The 23,670-nt window shown below is 44.1% G+C and overlaps 1 protein-coding gene across 1 annotated transcript; it reads left to right on the top strand.

Annotated features, from left to right (window-relative positions):
* The first annotated feature begins 17,627 nt into the window (after positions 1–17,627).
* LOC112584378 (sodium/potassium-transporting ATPase subunit beta-3) lies at positions 17,628–19,363 on the top strand. Its single transcript, XM_044940624.2, has one exon. It carries the CDS (start codon positions 17,823–17,825, stop codon positions 18,261–18,263), a length of 441 nt encoding a protein of 146 aa, XP_044796559.1. The 5' UTR covers positions 17,628–17,822; the 3' UTR covers positions 18,264–19,363.
* The last annotated feature ends 4,307 nt before the right edge of the window (positions 19,364–23,670 follow it).

The raw sequence follows: 23,670 nt of genomic DNA, 5'->3' as shown, positions 1-23,670 counted from the left end.
CCTGGGATTCTCCAGGCAAGAACATTGGAGCGGGTTGCCATTTCCTTCTCCAATGCATGAAAGTGAAAAGTGAAAATGAAGTCGCTCAGTCGTGTCCGACTCCTAGCGACTCCATGGATTGCAGCCTACCAGGCTCCTCCATCCATGGAATTTTCCAGGCAAGAGTACTGGAGTGGGGTGCCATTGCCACTCCCATCCACTAAACCGCTAATGTCTCTGTTGTTGACTCTGGGCTCTTTCATTAGTCTTAATGCTGGGAAAGTGTAGGCCTTGTAGCCTCTTGGGTGCAGGCCGACAACTGGCAGGGCAGCTAGGAGACCCAGAAAACTGTGAGCGCAGAGATGTAGGGAAATATAGAACAGGGATGGAATGTTGTGGGAGCCATCCTCTAGTATGTGGTGCCCAAAAGTTTTGAATATAATTGCCTTCCCAGGACAGGCCTTTCCCCGCATCCTCAGCTTTCACTTCTCTCTGAAGTACCTGGATTATAGTATTTGATGCAAATTTCCTGAGTTGTATTGTCAATGTGGAATCACCACCCCACCTCACCCGCCAAACGGAAGATGCTAACTACCTGATGGTCATAAGCACAGAGCCCCAGGCCTCCTGGAGCCTGAGGACTGGTCAAGTTCACCCCTGTGACACCACCTGCTGTCTCACCATCAACCCATCAGAGAACTGCACAAGCTCATCACCGACCCCGCAACCCCGCTCCCTCACCGCCCTTTTAAAAATGCTTTGCCAAAAATCATTGAGAAGCTTGAGACCTTTTAGGGCATGAGGCCACCTGGTTTCCTTGCACAGCCCTGCAATAAACCTCTCTCTGCTCCAAACTCCCACGTTTCAGCTTATCTGGCCTCACTGTGTGTTGGGCACATGAACTTGTGTAAACATAATCCTGGGGTGACTGTCCATTAACACATGGGGCCCAAATGTTCCAGGAGTGATCCTAAAGGTTGTGGGGAAATCCTGGGGTGGAGGTTGCTGGTGCCACAACATGCATCCACCATTGTGTGTGTTGTGTGGCCGTCTTTGATTAATGGGGGCCTCCCAGAGATTTGGAGAACAATGGCTTTTAATGGCTCTGCTGTTGTATCTCAGTGAGACTTTTGTCATTAGTTAAGCTAAATTCCCAAAAGGAATCGGTGTTTCTCTTGTGCCTTTGAAATGTAAATGATCTACCTGAGCTCTCTGGAACTCACAAAATCTGTAAGAGTCGAGGAGGAAAAAGAACTTTGAGGCAAATGCTGCAGAAATAACTGTTTCGGGAATGTCTCAAAAATCATCTCCAGATTTTGGTAACTTGAAAGTAAGTTAAACAGAGAGAATTCACTATCTGTGTCATTTCAAATAAGATAAAATATTGGAGCATTAATTGCTGGGTGGGTCTAAGTTTACCTACCCTAGCCTTCTTAGAAGAGGAAGACTGAGACATAAATTTTTTATCAGGAAATGTCTGTTTTGTGGTCTTTCAGATCTGCATTGTGCATCTGTATTGTTCATTGAGGAAGTGAATGGATTTGAAAGTGAAAATGGAGTAGCTGTGTCTCAGACATCCAAGGTAAAATTAGGTGGAAGTTGCATATGTGATGTAAAATTGTTTTTTTTTTTTTTTTGTCCCATGGGATCTTAGTTCCCACACCAAGGATTGAAGTCGCACTCTAGGCAGTGAAAGAGTGCAGTCTTAGCCACTGGACCACCAGGAAATTTCCTATCTATATGATTTTAGACATGTTTCTTGTATTTTTTAGATTGAGTTTTCTGAACTGTATTGCAGGCTAGGACAAAAACCACAGGCAAGTATGGTATTTTCTCAGATGTGGTTATTGCTTGTATTTTGCTCAGTTGTTTCCATCTCTTGTGTTGTGCTTGTTAGATGTTTTACATTCCAGGACCTTGCCTCAGACCTGTAAGATCCCTCTCCCTATTAAACCATTTGAAGGACTCTTTTGGGCCTAGAAAAGAAAACAAAGTCTCAAAGGCCCTTCCTGAATCATCTAATTTTGGAGAAAACAAAACTGAACTTTAGGTCCCACCCTGATGCTGCAGGCCGGTTGCATCTATCTGGGACTTATCACCCCCTGTGCAGAAACCTTCCACCCCCTATACCTGCCCAGAAGACTTCTCACCCCCTGCCCAACTACAAATGCCATCTCACCTAAAAACTACCCAAAACATCCCGCCTGATTAACGTTTCCCTTATGGCTTCCACAACCTCCCTACAAATATGGAGCCTCCCTGATCCCTCTCCGTGCTCAGCCTGGTCGTTAGGCCGACTGTCGCCCCTCCTTGCCTGAATAAAGGTAACCTACTTCTGTTGAGGTCGTCTTTCCTTTTTCTGCCTCGGCCCGAACTATTCCTTACATTCTTGGTGCCGAAACCGGGAAGGGGCGAGGCACTCGTCTCACTCTCTCTCACTCTCCCTCCCTCTCATTGTTTTCCCTTTTCCCGGAGTCTGGGAGCACGAACTTCCTCCGAGCTCACTTTTCTGCCAGGGCTCAAGTTCCCCTCGGGGACGCCCAGTGCCTTCGTGAGCGGTGCAAGCCTTGTGCTAAGGCTTTATTGATGCTTTGTGTACCCCCAGGCCTCGGCTCTACCCCCTTTCTCTCTCTCTCTCCCAGACGACCTCTGGAATAGGGAACTCCTGCCATTCGACTGCTCTACATGCAACACTCCACTCAAGCCAGGCCCCTAGATTAAGGTAAAATCCTGACGGTGTTCTAGAGGCGCCCTAGAACTCAGTCCTCTCTGGCTCCTGGGGACCTCCGGCCCAGGGCCACTCTGTAGGCGATGGTGGGGGATGCTCCACCTCAACACAGAGCTCTCTTCTCATAACTCCTATTGCGACTACGGGTGACTACTCGAGCTCTCAATAGGAGCCTCTGCTTGCTTTTTAATTATGGGGTCTGGCCAATCTGCCCCAAAAGATTCCCCTCTGACCTGTGTTCTCAAAAATCTCAAACCACTTTCACTCACTGAACTCAAAGCTAACCGTTTAAAACAACTCTGTACACAGATTTGGCCTCAATACCAATTAGACAGTTGAGACCGCTGGTCTGAAGTCAGCACATTTGACTTTAACATTCTTCAAAATCTCACCGACTTCCTTAAACATAATGGCAAGTGGTCAGAGGTTCCATATGCCCAAACCTTTTGGGCCCTTCGGAGCAGGCCCTCCCTGTACAAGGCCAGCTCCGACCACGTAGTCTTTCTGTGCACCTTGCCTCCCAAGCAAAAGGGCTCTTCTTCCTCAATTAACTGCAGACCGTGACCTTCTGCACCCCCAGAGTTCAACTCCATGGACGAGCCCCCTCCCTACCCGCCATCCCGCCAACCCTCTCCTTCCCCTTCATCCAACTCACTGGTAAAAGCCCACGCTGATTACTTACATAACCAAGACAGAGATAGCCCAGTTGCTGATGAGGCAGTGCCTCAGTTAGATCCCCACTGGACTTACCAGCCTGGTGACCCAGGTATCAGGAGACTCAATCATGTGATTACCTACATTCTAGAAAGAATGCAGAAAAATACTCATATCCATGTCAATTATGATAAAGTCAGAGAAATCACCCAAGTGGCAGACGAAAATCCAGCCTTATTCTAGACATGCCTCACAGAGGCAGTCCAGAAGTATATCAATCTAGATATCACCACCCCTGTTGGGTTACTCTACCTTCATGTTCAATTCATCAGCCAGCCCGCCCCTGACATCAGACTGAAGCTTTGACAACAAGAAAAGGGCACTGAGACCCCGCCAAAGAGACTTTCTAGAAGTAGCCTTCAATGTATTCAATAATAGAGAGGAGGAGGCTAAGAGAGAAAAAGAACGCGAGAGAAAAGCTAAATATGCCTTTTTGGCAGCAGCAATTAAGGGAAGAGATCAGCCTGGCCCAAGTCATCCCAGAACGGGGCTTAAGATGCCCCCAGACCCTGCTTCCGATGCAACCAGTCAGGACACTGGGCAAAGACATGCCCAAACCCACGGCCCCCCACAAAAACATGCCCAACCTGTGGCCAATGGGGGCACTGGAAGATGGACTGTCCCCAGGGACGCCCTGGCACCCCTGGGGAGGTCCCCACCTCCCAGACCTGGAGAGTGGAATGTCCACAGGGATGCCCTGGTGCCTCTGGGGAAATCCCCACTTCTCCGCAGAACCCCAGCCCAACCCTACGAGAGTTGTTCCAATGCCGGGGCCCGGATTCCAGCCCCCTGGCCTGTGTCCCAAACACGAGCTTGGAACTTAGGGTAGAAGGGGTAGTGGCCGGAAAAAAGACCTCTTTTATAGTAGACACTGGAGCCACTGTCTCCCTTTTAACTTCCTACTCTGGCCCAACTTAAGACTCAGAACTCACAATTAAGGGGGGTCTCTGGAGTTCCCCTAAGGCCAAAAATCAGCCCTCCATTACTCTGTCAATTTGGAAAATCAACCCTTATACACTCATTCCTCATAATGTCTCAGTGCCCAATGATACTCTTAGGGAGAGATTTGTTATCCAAATTGGGGGTCTTTATTACCATACCCCCCTCCATACAGTCTCTATACACTGCATGCAGATGGCACCTGGATGGTCCCTATCCCTCACCCTTGACCTTCCCTTGGATCTACCCACCTTAGACCCCCAAGTCTGGGACACTGATCACTCATCCATAGCCAAACATCATCCCCCAGTCCACATTACCCTAAAAGACCCCTCAACTATAATCACCCAACAACAGTACTCTCTCACCCTGGAGGCCCACAAGGGACTTAAGTCTATCATAGACCGTCTTCTTCAAGCCTCTATCCTAATTCCCACCCATTCACCACACAACACCCCTATTCTGGCAGTAAGGAAGGGACCAAACTCTTGGAGACTGGTCCAGGATCTGTGAAAAGTCAATGAGGCCATCACATCAACATTCCCAGTAGTCACTAACCCTTACACCCTTCTGTCTACCATACCCCCGACTGCAACCCACTTCACGGTATTAGATGTCAAAGATGCCTTTTTCACCATCTCTCTCGACCCCCTCTCCCAACCCCTTTTTGCCTTCACCTGGCAAGACCCCGAGACTCATGTTTCCCAACAACTAACATGGACAGTTCTCCCCCAGGGGTTCAGAGACAGTCCCCACTTTTTTGGACAGGCTTTACAAAAGGACCTACAGACACTAGACATAGCCCCAAGTCATCTCCTCCAATATGTAGATGATCTCCACCTTTGTAGCCCACCCAAAAACTCTGCCTCCAACATACTGCCAAACTCCTGGGGACCCTGGGATCCTGGGGTTATCAGGTATCCCAATCTAAGGCCCAAATAGCCCAGACAAATGTCACCTACCTGGGGCTCTCCATATCCCATCAACAAAGAACTATTCCCCCAGATAGAATCCAGGCCTTAATTAACTGTCCACTTCCAAAAACGAAAAGAGAACTCCTGTCTATTCTCAGCCTCCTAAACTTTTTCCGTATCTGGATCCCTAACTTCTCCCTTGTTGCAAAGCCGCTCTATGAGGCAACTAAAGGATGTCTGGATGAGCCCCTCTTTTACCCCTCCTCGCTGGCCAATCCTATTCGCCAGCTCACCCAGAGCCTCCTCCAAGTGCCAACTCTCCACCTGCCAGATCACACCAGACCATTCTTTCTCTTTGCACATTCCAACCAAGGACAGGCCCTGGGACCTCTGTGTCAGCGGGCTGGAGACACCTGGGCTCCCATAGCCTGTCTATCAAAACAGCTTGACATAGTGACCAAGGGGTGGCCTCCCTGCATACAGGCCATGGCTGCTATCGCAGCCCTCGTACCTGAAGCAAATAAACTCTCTAGGCATGCCCCTTTAACAGTCTGTTCTCCACACACCTTCCGAGACTTACTATCACATCGGGCTTTCCTCTCCCTTCTTCCTTCCAGGGTACAGTCCTACATGCCTTTCTCCTCGACCCTCAGCTCTCATTCTCCCCCTGCTCTCCCCTTAACCCCACTAGCTTATTACCCATGTCCTCTACAACAGACCCCCTCCTATATAGCTGCAGCCTAACAGTAGATCTTACCCAAAACCCCTTCAAACATTTAACAGATCAGCCCATCCTAGACCCAGACACCCCACCCTGGTTCGTTGGTGGCAGCTCTCAAAAATCCCCACCCTTTGCAGCAAGATATGCCATCATCCAGGGGGACCTTCGTCACAATCACAGAACCCAGACAATTGAAGCTTCACCTCTGCCACCTCACACCACCTCCCAACAGACAGAACTGATAGCTCTCACCAGAGCTTTAACTCTGGCTAAAAATCTAAGGGTTAACAGCCACACAGACTCCAAATATGCCTATAACATACTTCACTCAAAAATCCTAATATGGAGAGAAAGAGGTTTCCTAACCCAAAAGGGATCCGCCATTATTAATTCAGACCTGATCCACAAACTTCTAGAGGCAGCACTCTTACCAAACAAAGCTGCCATCCTCCACTGTAGGGAACATCAAAAGGGAAGTCTCATATCAGACTACAACAATGCTGCAGACCAGAAGGCAAAGGAGATAGCACTGTCCCATCCTTCCCTCCAGTCCCCTGTCATCTGAGCTCTGACTCCACCCGACCCTCCCACCACCAGAGAAATCCTCTCTTATCTACACTCACTTTTTCATCCCTCATCCAAGACATTCTGACAGTTCCTCCGTAACCACTTCCCCATATCCAATGTTGACCAACAATATTTAGATAACCTTACCTGCTCCTGTCAAACATGTCAACGTACTAACCCCAATTCCAACCTTAAACCGACATCCTTTCCAACCCATCAAGTGCGAGGCAGCCTCCCAGCACAGGATTGGCAGATAGGCTTTACTCACATGCCCCTGGTCTGGAGAGTCAGATACCTCCTGGTCCTTGTGGACACCTTTTCAGGATGGGTAGAAGCATTACCCACTACAAACAAAAGAGCCCACACCGTGGCCCAAATCCACCTCACAGAAATTATCCCCAGGGTTGGCCTGCCTTCATCCCTACAGTTTGATAATGGCCCGGAATTTACATCCAAGGTCACCCAACAATTTGTCCAATTCTTACAGATACCCTGGAAATTTCACATTCTGTACCGTCCCCAGTCCTCAGGAAAGGTAGAAAGGATGAATAGAATAATCAAAGAAACCCTTACCAAACTAACCCTTGAAGTACATCTGGATTGGACTAAACTCTTGCCAATTGTTCTCCTCAGAATACGGGCTTTGCCCAGAAAGCCCCTGGGGCTGAGCCCCTTTGAGGTGATGTGTGGAAGCCCCATGCTCCCTCCTGGATTCCCCCCTGAACTTCCTCCCATACCAAGCTTCTTACACTCCCCTCTGCTGGCAGAACTCCGCAATGCCCTCTGGAAATACATCAACCACAACTTGCTTGCCCCTGACCCCCAAGCCTCCATGCCCCCTTTACAAACTGGGGACATGGTCTATTGGTCTGATAATCCCCAGGGTGACCTAACCCCAAAGTGGCAGGGACCATTCAGAATCATCCTCCTTACCCCAACTGCAGATAAACTCGAGAAGGTCACCTCCTGGGTACACCCATCTCGCCTAAAACGGGCATGACTGAGTGACTGAACTGACAGACTGACCTGAAAGAACCTTGATACTATTACTGATTCAGTTCAGTTCAGTCACTCAGTTGTGTCCAACTCTTTGTGACCCCATGAATCGCAGCATGCCAGGCCTCCCTGTTCATCATCAACTCCCGGGGTTCACTTAAACTCACGTCCATTGGGTCAGTGATGCCATCCAGCCATCTCATCCTCTGTTGTCGCCTTCATCTCTTGCCCCCAATTCCTCCCAGCATCAGAGTCTTTCCCAATGAGTCAACTCTCCACATGAGGTGGCCAAAGTACTGGAGTTTCAGCTTTAGCATCATTTCTTCCAAAGAAATCCCAGGACTGATCTCCTTCAGAATGGACTGGTTGGATCTCCTTGCAGTCAAAGGGACTCTCAAGAGTCTTCTCCAACACCACAGTTCAAAAGCATCAATTCTTCGGTGCTCAGCCTTCTTCACAGTCCAACTCTCACATCCATACATGACCACAGGAAAAACCATAGCCTTGACTAGACGGACCTTTGTTGACAAAGCAATGTCTCTGCTTTTCAATATGCTGTCTAGATTGGTCATAACTTTCCTTCCAAGGAGTAAGTGTCTTTTAATTTTATGGCTGCAGTCACCATCTGCAGTGATTTTGGAGCCCAGAAAAATAAAGTCTGACACTGTTTCCACTGTTTCCCCATCTATTTCCCATGAAGTGATGGGACCAGATGCCACGGTCTTAGTTTTCTGAATGTTCAGCTTTAAGCCAACTTTTTCAGTCTCCTCTTTCATTTTCATCAAGAGGCTTTTTAGTTCCTCTTCACTTTCTGCCCTAAGGGTGGTGTCATCTGCATATCTGAGCTTATTGATATTTCTCCCAGCAATTTTGGTTCCAGCTTGTGCTTCTTCCAGCCCAACATTTCTCATGATGTACTCTGCATATAAGTTAAATAAACAGGGTGACAATAGACAGCCTTGACGTACTCCTTTTCCTATTTGGAACCAGCCTGTTGTTCCATGTCCAGTTCTAACTATTGCTTCCTGACCTGCATATAGGTTTCTCAAGAGGCAGGTCAGGTGGTCTGGTATTCCCATCGCTTGAAGATTTTTCCACAGTTTATTGTGATCCACACAGTCAAAGGCTTTGGCATAGTCAATAAAGCAGAAATAGATGTTTTTCTGGAACTCTCTTGCTTTTTCGATGATCCAGCGGATATTGGCAACTTGATCTCTGGTTCCTCTGCCTTTTCTAAAACCAGCTTGAACATCTGTAAGTTCATGGTTCACGTATTGCTGAAGCCTGGCTTGGAGAATTTGAGCATTACTTTACTAGTGTGTGAGATGAGTGCAGTTGTGCAGTAGTTTGAGCATTCTTTGGCACTGCCTTTCTTTGGGATTGGAATGAAAACTGACCTTTTCCAGTCCCGTGGCCACTGGTGAGTTTTCCAACTTTGCTGGCATATTGAGTGCAGCACTTTCACAGCATCATCTTTCAGGATTTGAAATAGCTCAACTGGAATTCCATCACCTCCACTAGCTTTGTTCGTAGTGATGCTTTCTAAGGCCCACTTGACTTCACATTCCAGGATGTCTGGCTCTAGGTCAGTGATCACACCATTGTGATTATCTTGGTTGTGAAGATCTTTTTTGTACAGTTCTTCTGTGTATTCCTGCCACCTCTTTTTAATATCTACTGCTTCTGTTAGGTCCATACCATTTCTGTCCTTTATCAAGCCCATCTTTGCATGAAATGTTCCCTTGGTATCTCTAATTTTCTTGAAGAGATCTCTAGTCTTTCCCATTTTGTTGTTTTCCTCTATTTCTTTGCATTGGTCGCTGAGGAAGGTGTTCTTATCTCTTCTTGCTATTCTTTGGAACTCTCCATTTAGATGTTTATATCTTTCCTTTTCTCCTTTGCTTTTCACTTCTCTTCTTTTCACAGCTATTTGTAAGGCCTTCCCAGACAGCATTTTGCTTTTTTGCATTTCTTTTCCATGCAGATGGTCTTGATCCCTGTCTTCTGTACAATGTCACAAACCTCTGTCTATAGTTCATCAGGCACTCTAACAGATCTAGTTCCTTAAATCTATTTCTCACTTCCACTGTGTAATCATAAGGGATTTGATTTAGGTCATACTTGAATGGTCTAGTGGTTTTCCCTACTTTCTTCAATTTAAGTCTGAATTTGGCAACAAGGAGTTCATGATCTGAGCCACAGTCAGCTCCTGGTCTTGTTTTTGCTGACTCTATAGAGCTTCTCCATCTTTGGCTGCAAAGAATATAATCAATCTGATTTTGGTGTTGACCATCTGGTGATGTCCATGTGTAGAGTCTTCTCTTGTGTTGTTGGCAGAGGGTGTTTGCTATGACCAGTGCATTTTCTTGGCAAAACTCAAAAGTATGAAGTCATAAAGACAAGGAAGAACAGGGGAATGGTTACAAATTGGAAGAAACTAAAGAGATAGGCCATAACTACATATAATATGCAGTCTCGCATTGGATCCTGAAGTAGAGAGACGATGGACAATCTGGTGAAATTTGAATAAGTTCTGTATTCAGTAAATAGTATTGTACTAATACTATTAAGGACCATGTTATGTACCATAATTTCTTACTTTTGATGAATATTTTGTGATTATAAAAGATGTTAACATTAGGAGAAGCTGGGTAAAGGGCATATGAGAACTCTATTATTTTCAGTTTTTTATAAGTCTAAAGTTATCTTTTTAAAAGCCCATCAAAACACACATGCAGATATTTGAAACATATATATATATATCTGTATATTTGTATATATATCTGGATCACTCTGCTATATAGCAGAAATTAACACAACATTGTATTACACTTCAATAAAGTTTTTTTAAAAAAAGAAAGAAAAAGCCTATTATGAAGGCTTTTAAGAATAAAACATTCTGGTAAGTCTGTAGTTTGATTTTTATTTTTACTGCTCTTAACTGAGCTCAGTTTCTTACATCAGTGAGACTGCAAGGCTATCCTTGTTTGCCTTAATTTGCCTGAGTAACTTTTGAAAGTTACTTTCCTAACTTATTCAGCCTCTTGGGCCAGGCAATGATCTTAAGTTCCAGGAGACTTGGTTTTGTTGACAGTCCAAAGGAGAGAGTCCAGTTTCACAGCTCAGAACTTTCCAGAAGTCTTAGGCTTAATGAGTACATCAACCAGCCTCTGGAGGTTTGCAAGATTCCAAACATAATTTCACCTGTTGCTCCTGGACTAATTGGAAGCAGGTGCTGAACCAGAAGCTATTAACTTCTCAAGGACTGTAATTTCAGGCTGAGAGTGAAAGAGGGGAGAAGTGACAGCAATGTTAATGAATGGACTTGAAGTTTTCATCCTAACAAAACCCCCTTTAGGAGGTACAGCTTTGACATATGGGCTCAGTTTGGTCTTAGGAGACTTGTTGCTCAGCACAATCACAAAGTTGCTAAAGTTTGTTACAGCGATACTTGCTCCCTGTCATTGGTCTATTTCTGCATATCATATGCTTCACCCAATACCCTCAACCTCACCCATACTTGGCCAGCCCACCCTCTAGCTCCTCTATTGATCACCACAGTGAAATGTCAGAGAAAGAAGTAAGTACACTTCACATATATGTGAAATCTAAAATCTACAAACAAATAAATAGAACAGAAACAGATGCACAGATACAGAGAACAAATAGTAGCTATGAATGTGGATAGGGAGGGATTAAGAGGTACAAACTACTATGGGTAAAATAAATACGATACATTGCGGGCCTGTGTGCTAAGTTGCTTCAGCCATGTCTGACTCTTTATAACCCTATGAACTGTAGCCCACCAGTCTCCTCTGTCCATAGAATTCTCCAGACAAGAATACTGGAGTGAGTTGCCATGCCCTCCTCCAGGGGATCTTCCAACCCAGGGATTGAACCCACATCTCCTTTGTCTCTTACATTGCAGGTGAATTCTTTACCCACTGAGCCACCAAGAAAGCCCTGTAGATACAGCATGCTGCTGCTGCTGCTAAGTCACTTCAGTCGTGTCCGACTCTGTGCGACCCCAGAGACAGCAGCTCACCAGGCTCCGCCGTCCCTGGGATTCTCCAGGCAAGAACACTGGAGTGGGTTGCCATTTCCTTCTCCAATGCATGAAAGTGAAAAGTCAAAGTGAAGTCGCTCAGTCGTGTCCGACTCCTAGCAACCCCACGGACTGCAGCCTACCAGGCTCCTCCATCTGTGGGATTTTCCAGGCAAGAGTACTGGAGTGGGTTGCCATTGCCTTCTCCATAGGGGCATAGCAAATTTTTATAATAACTTTAAATGGAGTAAAATCTGTAGTCTATAAAAATATTCAATCTCCATGTTGTACACCTGAAGCATATAGTATTGTAAATCAACTATACTTCATTCCCCACCCCCCCAAATCAATCTGACAGTTGGGTTTGGTGGAGCATGAAGTGTGGATGAATTGAGAGATCATGGTAAAAAATGAGACTGGATTGCTAAACAGGCACTTAGGAAAATAGGGCTTTATAAATAGTATTAAAAGAGTTTAACGTTTTTAAAAAATATTTATTTGGCTGTGCAGGGTCTTAGTTGTGGCATGAAGGGATCTTTAGTTGCGGCATGTGGGATCCAGTTCCTTCACTGGGGATCAGACCCAGGCCCCCTGCACTGGGTGTGCAGTGGAGTCTTAGCCACCGGACCACCAGGGAAGTCCTAACAGTTTAAATTGTTTTTTTTTTCTCAAATGAGGAACCAGAGCATGGAAGTGGGAAAACAAGGTTTGCCACAGGAAACCTGTGGCCACAGTGTAGAGAATTAGAGGAGCTCAATATAAAGTCATTATTATTGACACCTAATCAGATATAATATTGTCATAGTGAAATGGAACAGGACAGTATGGTCCTTGTTCCCCCCAACCAAGGACCTTTAGTTCTTTCTCAAGGGCTGTGGATAATATTCTGAGCCATATCCAGTGAGCTGTCTTAGACCTACTAAAACACCAGGTGAAATTAGCTACATGATGACCTGACTGTACCCAGGACACGAGCTGCCACAGTTCTGAGAACTGGCTGCCAAGAAATGGGAACACGTGCACCCTGGAACTTGGAAGACGGCTGTCAGAACTGATTGTGCTGTTTCTGCATGTAGCCCCCTCCTTCTGTCTATAAAATCTCTTGCCCCACTGGTTGTCAGTGGTCAGGTGGGAGAGTAGGCCTTTGGACAGAAGTCCACCACTCTTCCCCACCCCAGTTGCCGGCATCTGAAATAAAGCAAACTTTCTCTCCACTAACCTGGCATGTTTATTTACTTTTGAGCAGTGAGTGGCTGGACCGCACACACTCTTTTGGTACCAATAGGAGTGGGAGGGATGATGGAGAGAACTAGACAAATATTAGACCTGAGCAGAATTTATGTACACACAGCAATTCATAACATGATAGGTATTTAATTTCTACAGAGAAGATATGATTTAGATATTTCTGAAACAGGCCACGAAGATCATTTCATTTGTGTCTTGTATTGCTGTCACAAATTATAGATGTTGATGCTGAAATTGAGCCTCTGTGCACTGACATTGAATCTTAGAGACAGAGTTTTGGGTGAAGTAGAAATAGGTTTATTGCTAAGTCAAAGGGGGCCACTGCAGGCTAATGCCCTTGAAACTGTGTGCCCCACTAGGGGTTTTATAGTATTGGTTCAAGCAGCAGGTCATGATCAGCTTATGGACATTCTTCTGATTGGTTGGTGGTGAGATCACTGGAAATCAGCATCATCAGGCTTCTGGTTCCAACCGATCTGGGGTGGTGTGGTGGCGCTCAGTCCTGTCCGACTCTTTGGGACCCTATGGACTATATCTCACCAGGTTCCTCTGTCCGTGAAATTTTCCAGGCAAGAATACTGGAGTGGGTTGCCATTTCTTACTCCAGGGGATCTTCTCAACACAGGGATTGAACCTGAGTGTCTTGCATCTCCTGCAATGGCAGGCAGATTCTCTTACCACTGGGCCACCTGGGAAGCATGTGCTTATGGGCAGCATACAGTTTTCTCCCTCCTGGAGGGGGTTTCACCATCTGTACAACAGCTGAAAAGACATGGCTCAGAAAGCTGTCTATAATTCTTGAGGAAGAACTAAAATCCTTGACTTAATTGAATGGCTAAAGTATTATTTTTGTCTTGCTTGACTGATTTCCTTTCTGCATTTTCTTGTCTCTCAGATTAAATTTATTCTTTGACTAAAGTTTGATAGCTCAGTTGGTAAAGAATCTGCCTGCAATGCAGGTTCACTTCAGCATTAAGGAAACTAGAAGATCTTATTTTAAGAATGCAGTGAAGAAACTCTGGTTCGATTCCTAGCTCAGGAAGATCCCCTGGGAAAGGAATAGGCTACACATTCCAGTATTCTTGGGTTTCTCTGGTGGCTCAGATGGTAAAGAACCCACCAGCAATGCGGGAGACCTGGGTTCGATTCCTGGGCTGGGAAGATCCCCTGGAGAAGGGCCTGGTAACCCACTCCAGTATTCTTGCCTGAAGAATCCCTTGGACAGAGGATTCTGACACGCTATGGTCCATGGGGTCACAAAGAATTGGACACGACTGAGTGACTAAACACAGCAAAGTTTTTCTACAGACAGAAGGCAGGTAGACGACATGGGTGGGGGGTCTATTCTGGGAAGGCCTCATAGGGTTCTGCTCAGTGACAACATCTGGCATCATCTAAAACAAGAGTCCCCAACCTCCAGGATCTAATGCCTGATGATCTGAGGTGGAGCTGATATAATAATAATAAAAATAAAGTGCATAGTAAATGTAATACACTTGAATCATCCCCAGATCATCTCCTTCCTTCTCATCCATGGAAAAATTGTCTTCCATTGAACCATGTAAAATATCATGTATGAAACGAGTTGCCAGTCCAGGTTCAATGCACGATACTGGATGCTTGAGGCTGGTGCACTGGGACGACCCAGAGGGATGGAATGGGGAGGGAGGAGGGAGGAGGGTTCAGGATGGGGAACACATGTATACCTGTGGTGGATTCATTTTGATATTTGGCAAAACTAATACAATTATGTAAAGTTTAAAAATAAAATAAAATTAAAAAAAACCAAAAAACAAAACAAAAAAAAATTGTCTTCCACAAAATTGGTCCCTGGTGCCAAAAAGGTTGGGACCAGTGTTCTAAAGCATAAGCCATAGTTTGCATGAGAGGAGGAGCTTAAGATGAGGAGCACACCAATCTCTGGAGTTAACCCTGCCAATTCACTTTGTTGACTCTGGATACGGTTCCAAACACCTACATCTGTTAAAAGGAATTTTCAGGCTGCCACTCAGAGTGAAAGTGAAAGTCACTCAGTCGTGTCCGACTCTTTGCAACCCTATGAACTGTAGTCCGTCAGGCTCCTCTGTCCGTGGAATTCTCCAGGCAAGAATACTGGAGTGGGTAGCTGTCCACTTCTCCAGGGGATCTTCCCAACCCAGGGATCAAACTCAGGTCTCCCATATTGCAGGCAGGTTCTTTACCATCTGAGCCACCAGGGAAGCCCCGAACTAATGGTAATATTTGCTAACACTAGTGCTTCTTTAAAATATCTGCATTGAGGTTCAATTCAGTATTAAGGAAACTTTAGAAGATCTTATTTTCAGAATGCTGTGAGGAGTAGCAGCTACTATACTAATACACTAAAGAAACTACACTATTTGACTATTTGTAATTTTCCACAGTGTCCCTTCCTGTATCATTCGCCTTATGTAAATTGTCTTAATGTTAATCTTAAGTTGCATGAGTACTTAGTCACTCAGCCATGCCTGACTCTTTGTGATCCCATGGACTGTAGCTCCTCAGTCCATAGAATATTCCAGGCAATAATACTGAAGTGGGTTGCCATTTTCTACTCCAGGGGATCTTCCCAACCCAGGGATTGAACCCAGGTGTCTTGCATCTCCTGCATTGGCAGGCAGATTCTTTACTATTAGGCCACTGGGGAGGTCCCAAATTACCAGGCAACTAAATGGAAAATACTAGCCTTTAAAATTTCATTATGTTGGGATGTCAAAACTAGTAGAGCGAAATGCCCTCAGGTGCCTTATTAAGAAATATTTTGAAACTTTTAAATTTTTTCTTTAGGAAATAGTGATTACCCATATGAGAAGAAAGCAGGCTCATTGTATTTCCAAGTTTTATTTTTCTAAGATGCAAATTATCTATGTTCCCATATTCTGCGAACGTGAAATAGGGATAAAAATGTATTGCTTTAATATAAGACCACCCTAGGCCTCTTTGGCATGCATTTCATAACCAGTGATGATCGTCAGGGCTACGGGCGAGATTTTAGAGAGACATTGATTTCCTTAGACAGAGTTACATATGCATTAATAGTGTACAGGAAGAACATAATACAGAAAGTCATGATAATCACTGAGACTGTAGCCACAAGTATGATGGACATTATCTTTTTTTGTGGCCACATCACCACTCATGTATAAGGCCCATGACACATTGGGTACTGCACCAAATGGATTCTTTAATCAGTGGTAGGTGATAGTGAATAAGAATGACCAAGATCACCTGTACAGAAAACTGTGCAAAAAAAATAGAGAAGATACATTGCCAACAGGGGCTTTTCCCTGGATAAGTCAAAAATTTTGTCTTCTTTTGTCTTAACATAGTCTGCTTTGTGGTCAGTGTTTGTGGAGTTCTCTTCTGAAGATTATTTCTTACACATTTTGGTTTGTTTATGCACAGTCTGCAGGACAAAAAACTCAATCACAAAAAAGAGGGAGGAAAAGGCAAAGCCAGCCAAACACCAAACCCCTAGGACAGGTCTAGTGAAGTGATTCTCATAATACTCTGCTACACAGGTTTTAGAGATATTCCTGTGGCACTGGAAGTCTTTGACCAGATATAGCCAGGTCATTTATACTACAAACACGACCAACATATACACAAAGATAATACTGAACTATAGTGGTCATCCTGCATTAGCCATCTTGGACTCTAGGAAAGACAAAAGCAAAGCGACATCGTGAGGAAAAGACCGTATTTTATCCCCTTTATACAGTCTCTTGCTTGCTTGCTAAGTCGCTTCAGTCGCATCCGACTCTTTGCGACCCCATGGACTGTAGCCCACCAGGCTCCTCTGTCCATGGGGATTCTCCAGGCAAGAATACTGGAGTGGGTAGCTCTTCCCTTCTCCAAGGATCTTCCCTACTCAGGGATCGAACTGGGGTTTCCTGAATTACACGTGAATTCTTTACCGTGTGAGTCACCGGGGAAGTCTGTCCAAAAGAAATACACTCATTTAATAATCTTTGTTATTCTTCCATTTACTTACCCCTTCTAATTTTCCCCCCATTAGTCTCTCTTCCTCACCCATTTCATTCCCCAAACTCTCCCCACAGTTTATTTATTAATCCTTCTGCATAGCTATCTATTCGATTTGCTCTCATCACACAGTCTCAAGTGCCATTTACTTCTTTGGGCTTCCCTGGTGCTCAGATGGTAAAGACTCCGCCTGGAATGTGGGAGACCTAGGTTGGATCCCTAGGTAGGGAAGATGCCCTGGAAAAGGGAAGGCTACACCCACTCCAGTGTTCTGGCCTGGAGAATCCCGTGGACTGTATATGGAGTCGCAAAGAGTCGGACACGACTGAGCAAGTTTCACTTTCATAATTTATATGCCAACCTGTGTCAGTCATCCTACTCCAGCCAGCAGTATGGTTTCAGCTGCCATAGAACTCCCATGGTAATCTGGATATAAGTGCTTAAAGTTCAGTGTTCATCACTTCTCTCTGAGATGAGTTAACTGAACTGACGAGTGTCATTTTAGGCCCTTCCTGAAGCCCACTTTTCCAAAGCCCATCACCCATTTCAAAATCCATTTCTGGAAGACGTTAGGCTTCAGCGGCCGGAGCGTGGCACGGCGCAGTCGGTTTGAGCGCTCACCGCAGGGAGGAGGATTCCTCGGCCGGCCGTTGCGCCTTCTGCCGCCGTCGCCGGGCTGCGTCCCTCCAGCCGGGACAAGCCTGCGCGTTCCTCGCCGCTTCCATCGCGGCGGTCGCCGCTCCCCTCGCAGCTGCCACACACACCATGACGAAGAAAGATGAAGACTTCTGTCCTTCAACCAGAGCCTGGCCGAGTGGAAGCTTTTCATCTACAACCGGACCACCGGAGAGTTCCTGGGGTGCACCGCCAAGAATTGGGGTTTGATCTTGCTCTTCAACCTTGTCTTTTATGGGTTCCTGGCTGCAGTCTTTTCATTCACAGTGTGGGCCATGCTTCAGACTCTGAACGATGAGGTTCCAAAATACCGTCACCGGATTCCTAGCCCAGGACTTAGGTTTTTCCAAAACCAGTGTCGGGCTGGATTTTTCATTCAGCCTGTCTGATTCAGAATCCTATCAAGGGAACATTGATGACCTTAAGAAATTTCTAAAACCATATGGCTTAGAAAAACAGAAGAATCTCACAGATTGTACCAATGGAAACTTTTTTGAGCAGAAGGGTCCAGAATACACAGCATGCCAGTTTCCTCTTGCCTTACTTGAAGCCTGCAGTGGTGTGGATGATCCCACGTTTGGCTACCAAGCAGGAAACCCTTGTATTCTTGTGAAAATGAGCAGAATAATTGGATTAAACCGTCAAAGAGAACCAAGGATAGACTGTATTTCAAAGAGTGAAAGCACAGCAGTTCTATCAACTTACCCTCTCAACGAAAAGATAGATTTAAAATAGTTTCCATATTGTGGAAAGAAACTTCATGGGAGCAACCTACAGCCACTAGTTGCTGTCCAGCTCAGCTTTGGTAGTGCTGGTGACATAAAAGAAGCAATGGTTGAGTGCAAGATTGATGGATCATCCAACCTAAAGACCCAAAATGACCATGACAAGTTTTCAGGATGAGTTGCATTTAAGATCACAATGCATGCATAGTAGGAGTTAGGATGTCTCCATAGAGTAAATGTTGTGTTGTCTGTTTTCATTTTGTATCAACCGGACCTACCATTCCAGAATTATGAGACCGCCTTGGAGAAGGGTGGAGTGATACATCACTGGGATAACATCGTGTGCTTCCAGATAATAGTGGTCCATGCCCTTCAAAGTAACTACCTGTTGCCTCTGCTGCCTTTTGAACCATGTACAGTCACCTGATAGGGACTGTGAACACCTGATTATGAACATGTAGGTTGGGGGTCTTGTCCAGTTTTTATGTGGTTTAATTGCCAAGCGTGTAAAGCTTAATGTGCTGTGCTATGCAAATATTTTATAGATTTAACACTGGTTAACTGCCATATTTTGATGCCAGCAAAGTTTTAAGGGATACAATGGTACCGACCAACATCAAATGACTTTATAGCTGCAAGAAATTCAGGGTGTGGAAAAATGCTGTATGTGAGGAGGAAAAAAGAAAATAAAAGTGGATTTGAAAGGTTGAAAAAATCCGTTTCTGATTAATCAGTCAAGATGGGTGGATCAATATATAATTCTCTCCTACTGGGAGACCAGCTGAAGTTTCTTACTTGCATCACATTCAAATTTGAAGTATTCATTGATTCACAGATATTTTCAGCATCGACACCATTTTGGGTATAGAGAAATGAATGAGGTAGTTCTTGTCTTTAATTACAAATCTGATGGCGTGAAGAGTACTTTTTTTCTACCAGTAAATGTATTGTGATCTTGTGGTTTCTGTAATTCACTTTCCTTCCTATGAATTACAAAGCCATTGTCAGGATAATTCATTATTACGATACTCTGATGGTCAACATTTCCTCTAGCCTTAACTACCCAGATGGCTGAGACTTTGGAGGGGGAGGCTGCATCACAGTTCAACTTCTTCCTTTATTCCATCCTGTTCTCCCACACCCCTGCCCCTCTGTTTCCTTTCAAAGGTATTGCATGCATGTATGCTCGGTCGCTTCAGTCATGTCTGATTCTGTGTGACACTATGGACTGTAGCCCACCAGGCTCCTCTGTCCATGGGATTCTCTAGACAAGAATACTGGAGTGGGTTGCCATGCCCTCCTCCAGGGGATCTTCCTGACTCAGGGATTGAACCTGTGTCTCCTGCATTGCAGGCAGATTCTTTACTTCTGACCCACCAGGTATTAATCCCTAGTAAATCTTTTACACCTTCAACTTTGTCTCCACATCTGCTTCTGGAAAAGCCTACCAGCAACACTGCTCTTCAGATCTTTGGAAGCCTGAGAGACAAGCCATATAGAGAGAAGGGTTCTCTCTTCACCCCTGTTGTCATTGTTAACAGAAAGCCAAGCCTCTAGAATACATTAATACTTAATCTTTGCCTTGGAGTTCTCTGGGAAAAACAAAAACCAAAACTCTTCTTTGACACAGAGATGTGACAGACTTGCATGAATTTTCCTTACGAGGATTCCTACAGAGCCTGAAGCCTTACTTGTGAATCACTTAGTGGTGATTCTAGCTGCTGCTCAACTTAAAGAGAGGAGAATGCAGTGAAATTAAAATTGTAGAGGAGAAAGGATGCTTTTAGACTGAAATAGTCCCAACATCCCCTCCTAAATTTTTAGGTCACTTAAAATTATTTCTCTAGTTTCATTAGTAGATTTCCTTAAGGCACTTGGAATTTTTTTTTTAATGTTAAATTCAGTTCAATTGCTCAGTCGTGTCTGACTCTGCTACCCCATGGACTGCAGCACACCAGGCTTCTCTGTCCATCACCAACTCCCAAAGCTTGCTCAAACTTATGTTCATTGAGTCGTGATGCCATCCAACCATCTCATCCTCTGTCATCCCCTTCTCCTCCTTCCTTTGATCTTTCCCAGCATCAGGGTCTTTTCAAATGAGTCAGCTCTTTGCATCAGGTGGCCAAAGTATTGGAGTTTCAGCTTCAGCATCAGTCCTTCCAAAGAATATTCAGGATCGATTTCCTTTAGGATGGACTGGTTGGATCTCCTGCAGTCCAAGGGACTCTCAAGAGTTTTCTCCAACACCACAGTTCAAAAGCATCAGTTCTTCAGTGCTCAGCTTTCTTATAGTCCAACTCTCACATCCATCATGACTACTGGAAAAACCATAGCTTTGACTAGACAGACCTTTGCCGGAAATAGTCTCTGCTTTTATATATGCTCTCTAGGTTGGTCATAACATTTCTTCCAAGGAGCAAGCATCTTTTAATTTCATGGCTGCAGTCACCAACTGCAGTGATTTTGGAGGTCAAAAAAATAAAGTCTCTCACTGTTTCCATTGTTTCCCCATCTATTTGCCATGAAGGGATGAGACTGGATGCTAGGATCTTAGTTTTCTGAATGTTAAGTTTTAAGCCAACTTCTGAAGAGTAAATGCATACAAAAAAGTACACACAGTACCCAAATCACAGTTCCATACATTTCATAGAATGAACACGTTCAAGTAATTGTCTTTCAGATCCAGAAAAGAATATTGCCAACATCCCAAAATTCATATGTGTACATTTATGCAGTTACATTCTTTTTTTAATCTTTAAATTTAAAAAAAAAATGTTTAATTGGAAGATAATTACATTACAATGTTGTGTTGGTTTCTGCCATATGACAATGTGAATCAGCCAGAAGTATACATATGTCCCCTCCCTCTTGAACCTCCTTTCCACACCCCCATCCCATCCCATCCCTCTAGGTTGAATTACAGAGCACTAGCTTGAGCTCCCTGTGTTATACAGCAACTTCCAGCCAGCTATGTATTTTACATATGGTAATGTATATGTCTGAATGCTACTCTCTCAATTCATTCCACCCTTTCCTTCCCTTGCCATATCTCCAAGTTTGTTCTCTATGTCTGTGTCTCTGTTCCTACCCTGCAAATGGGTTCATCAGTATCATTTTTCTAAATTCCATTATTATACAATATTTGTTTTTCTCTTTCTGACTTTCTTCACTCTGTATAACAGGCTCTAGATGCATCCACCTCACTAGAACTGACTCAAACCCATCCCTTTTTATGGCTGAGTAATATTCCATTGTATACATGTACCATAACTTCTTTATCCATTCATCTGTTGATGGACATCTAGGTTGCTTCCATGTCCTACCTATTGTAAATAGTGCCACAATGAACATTGGTGTACACAGATATATTCTTTATCACATAACCAATATCTGGACATCTAATAATACAACCTTCTTGCTTTGGTAATGTATATAAGTCATAATGTATATGAAGTATCACCTCATACCAGTCAGAATGGCCATCATAAAAAAATCTCAAACAATAAATGCTGGAAAAGGTGTGGAGAAAGTGGAACCTTCTTACACCTACTGGTGGGAATGTAAATTGGTATATCTACTGTGAAGAACAGTATGGAGGTTCCTTAAAAAACTGAAAATAGAACTATCATATGACCCAAAAGTTCCACTCCTGGGCATATACCCAGAGAAAACCATAATTCAAAAGGACACATGCATCTCAATGTTCATTGCAGCATTATTTACAATAACCAGGACATGGAAACAACTTAAATGTCCAAAGACAAATGAATGGATAAAGAAGATGTGGTTTCATACACAAAAATAAACTCAAAATAGATTAAAGATCTAAATGTAAGACTGGAAACTATAAAATTCCTAGAGGAAAATATAGGCAAAACACTCTCTGACATAAATCACAGCAGGATCCTCCTCTATGGCCCACCTCCCAGTAATGGAAATAAAAGCAAAAATAAACAAATGGGACCTAATTAAACTTAAAAGCTTTTGCACAACAAAGGAAACTATAAGCAAGGTGAAAAATCAGCCTTCAGAATGTGAGAAAATAATAGCAAACGAAGCAACTGACAAAGAATCTCAAAAATATACAAGCAGCTCATGCAGCTCAATATCAGAAAAATAAATGACCAATCAAAAAATGGGCCAAAGAACTAAACAGACATTTCTATAAAGAAGACATACAGATGGCTAACAAACATATGAAAAGATGCTCAACATCTCTCATTATCAGAGAAATGCAAATCAAAACCACTATGAGGTACCATCTCACACCAGTCAGAATGGCTGCTATCCAAAAGTCTACAAATAATAAATGCTGGAGAGGGTGTGGAGAAAAGGTAGCCCTCTTACACTGTTGATGGGAATGCAAACTAGTGCAGCCACTATGGAGAACAATGTGGAGATTCCTTAAAAACTGGAAATAGAACTGCCATATGTCCCAGCAATCCCATTGCTGGGCATACACACCAAGGAAACCAGAATTGAAAGAGACACATGTACCCCAATGTTCATCGCAGCATTGTTTACAATAGGCAGGGCATGGAAGCAACCTAGATGCCCATTGGCAGATGAATGGATAAGAAAGCTGTGGTACATATACACAATGGAATATTACTCAGCTATTAAAAAGATTGCATTTGAATCAGTTCTAATGAGGTGGATGAAACTGGAGCTTATTATGCAGAGTGAGGTAAGTCAGAAAGAAAAACACCAATACAGTATATTATTGATATATATGGAATTTAGAAAGATAGTAATGATGACCCTATATGCAAGACAGCAAAAGAGACACTGATATAAAGAACAGACTTTTGGACTCTGTGGGAGAGGGCGAGGGTGGGATGATTTGAGAGAATAGCATTGAAACATGTATATTACCATATGTGAAATAGATCACCAGTCCAAGTTCGATGCATGAAACAGGGAATTCAAAGCCGGTGCACTGGGACAACCCTGAGGGATGGGATGGGGAGGGAGGTGGGAGGGGGTTCAGGATGGGGGACACATGTACACTCATGGCTGATTCATGTCAGTATATGGCAAAACCCACTACAATATTGTAAAGTAATTAGCCTCCAATTAAAATAAATACATTAATTAAAATAAAATAAGGTAAAAAAAAAGCTATTTGTCTTAAAAAAAAAGATATAGTTCATATATACATTGGATATTACTCAGCCACTAAAAGGAACAAAATAGGGTAATTTATCAATATAAAGGGCATCCCAGGTGGCCCTAGTGGTAAAAGCCCCACCTGTCAATTCAGGAGACCCAAGAGACACGGATTTGATTCCTGAGTCAGGAAGATGCCCTGGAGGAGGGCATGACAACCCACTGCAGTATTCTTGCCTGGAGAATTCCATAGATGAGGAGCCTGGCGGGCTATAGTCCCTGTGGTCGTAAAGAGTTGGACATGACTG

Source organism: Bubalus bubalis, chromosome 4, assembly GCF_019923935.1.
Source record: "Bubalus bubalis isolate 160015118507 breed Murrah chromosome 4, NDDB_SH_1, whole genome shotgun sequence".
In the NCBI taxonomy this organism is placed as follows: domain Eukaryota; kingdom Metazoa; phylum Chordata; class Mammalia; order Artiodactyla; family Bovidae; genus Bubalus; species Bubalus bubalis.
The sequence above is the reverse complement of the archived record's forward strand: the minus strand, read 5'-3'. Positions and strand labels throughout refer to the sequence as shown.

Bases quoted from the DNA above. Each gene is read 5' to 3' on its own strand.
- LOC112584378 (XM_044940624.2), top strand. From the start codon at position 17,823: ATGAGGTTCCAAAATACCGTCACCGGATTCCTAGCCCAGGACTTAGGT.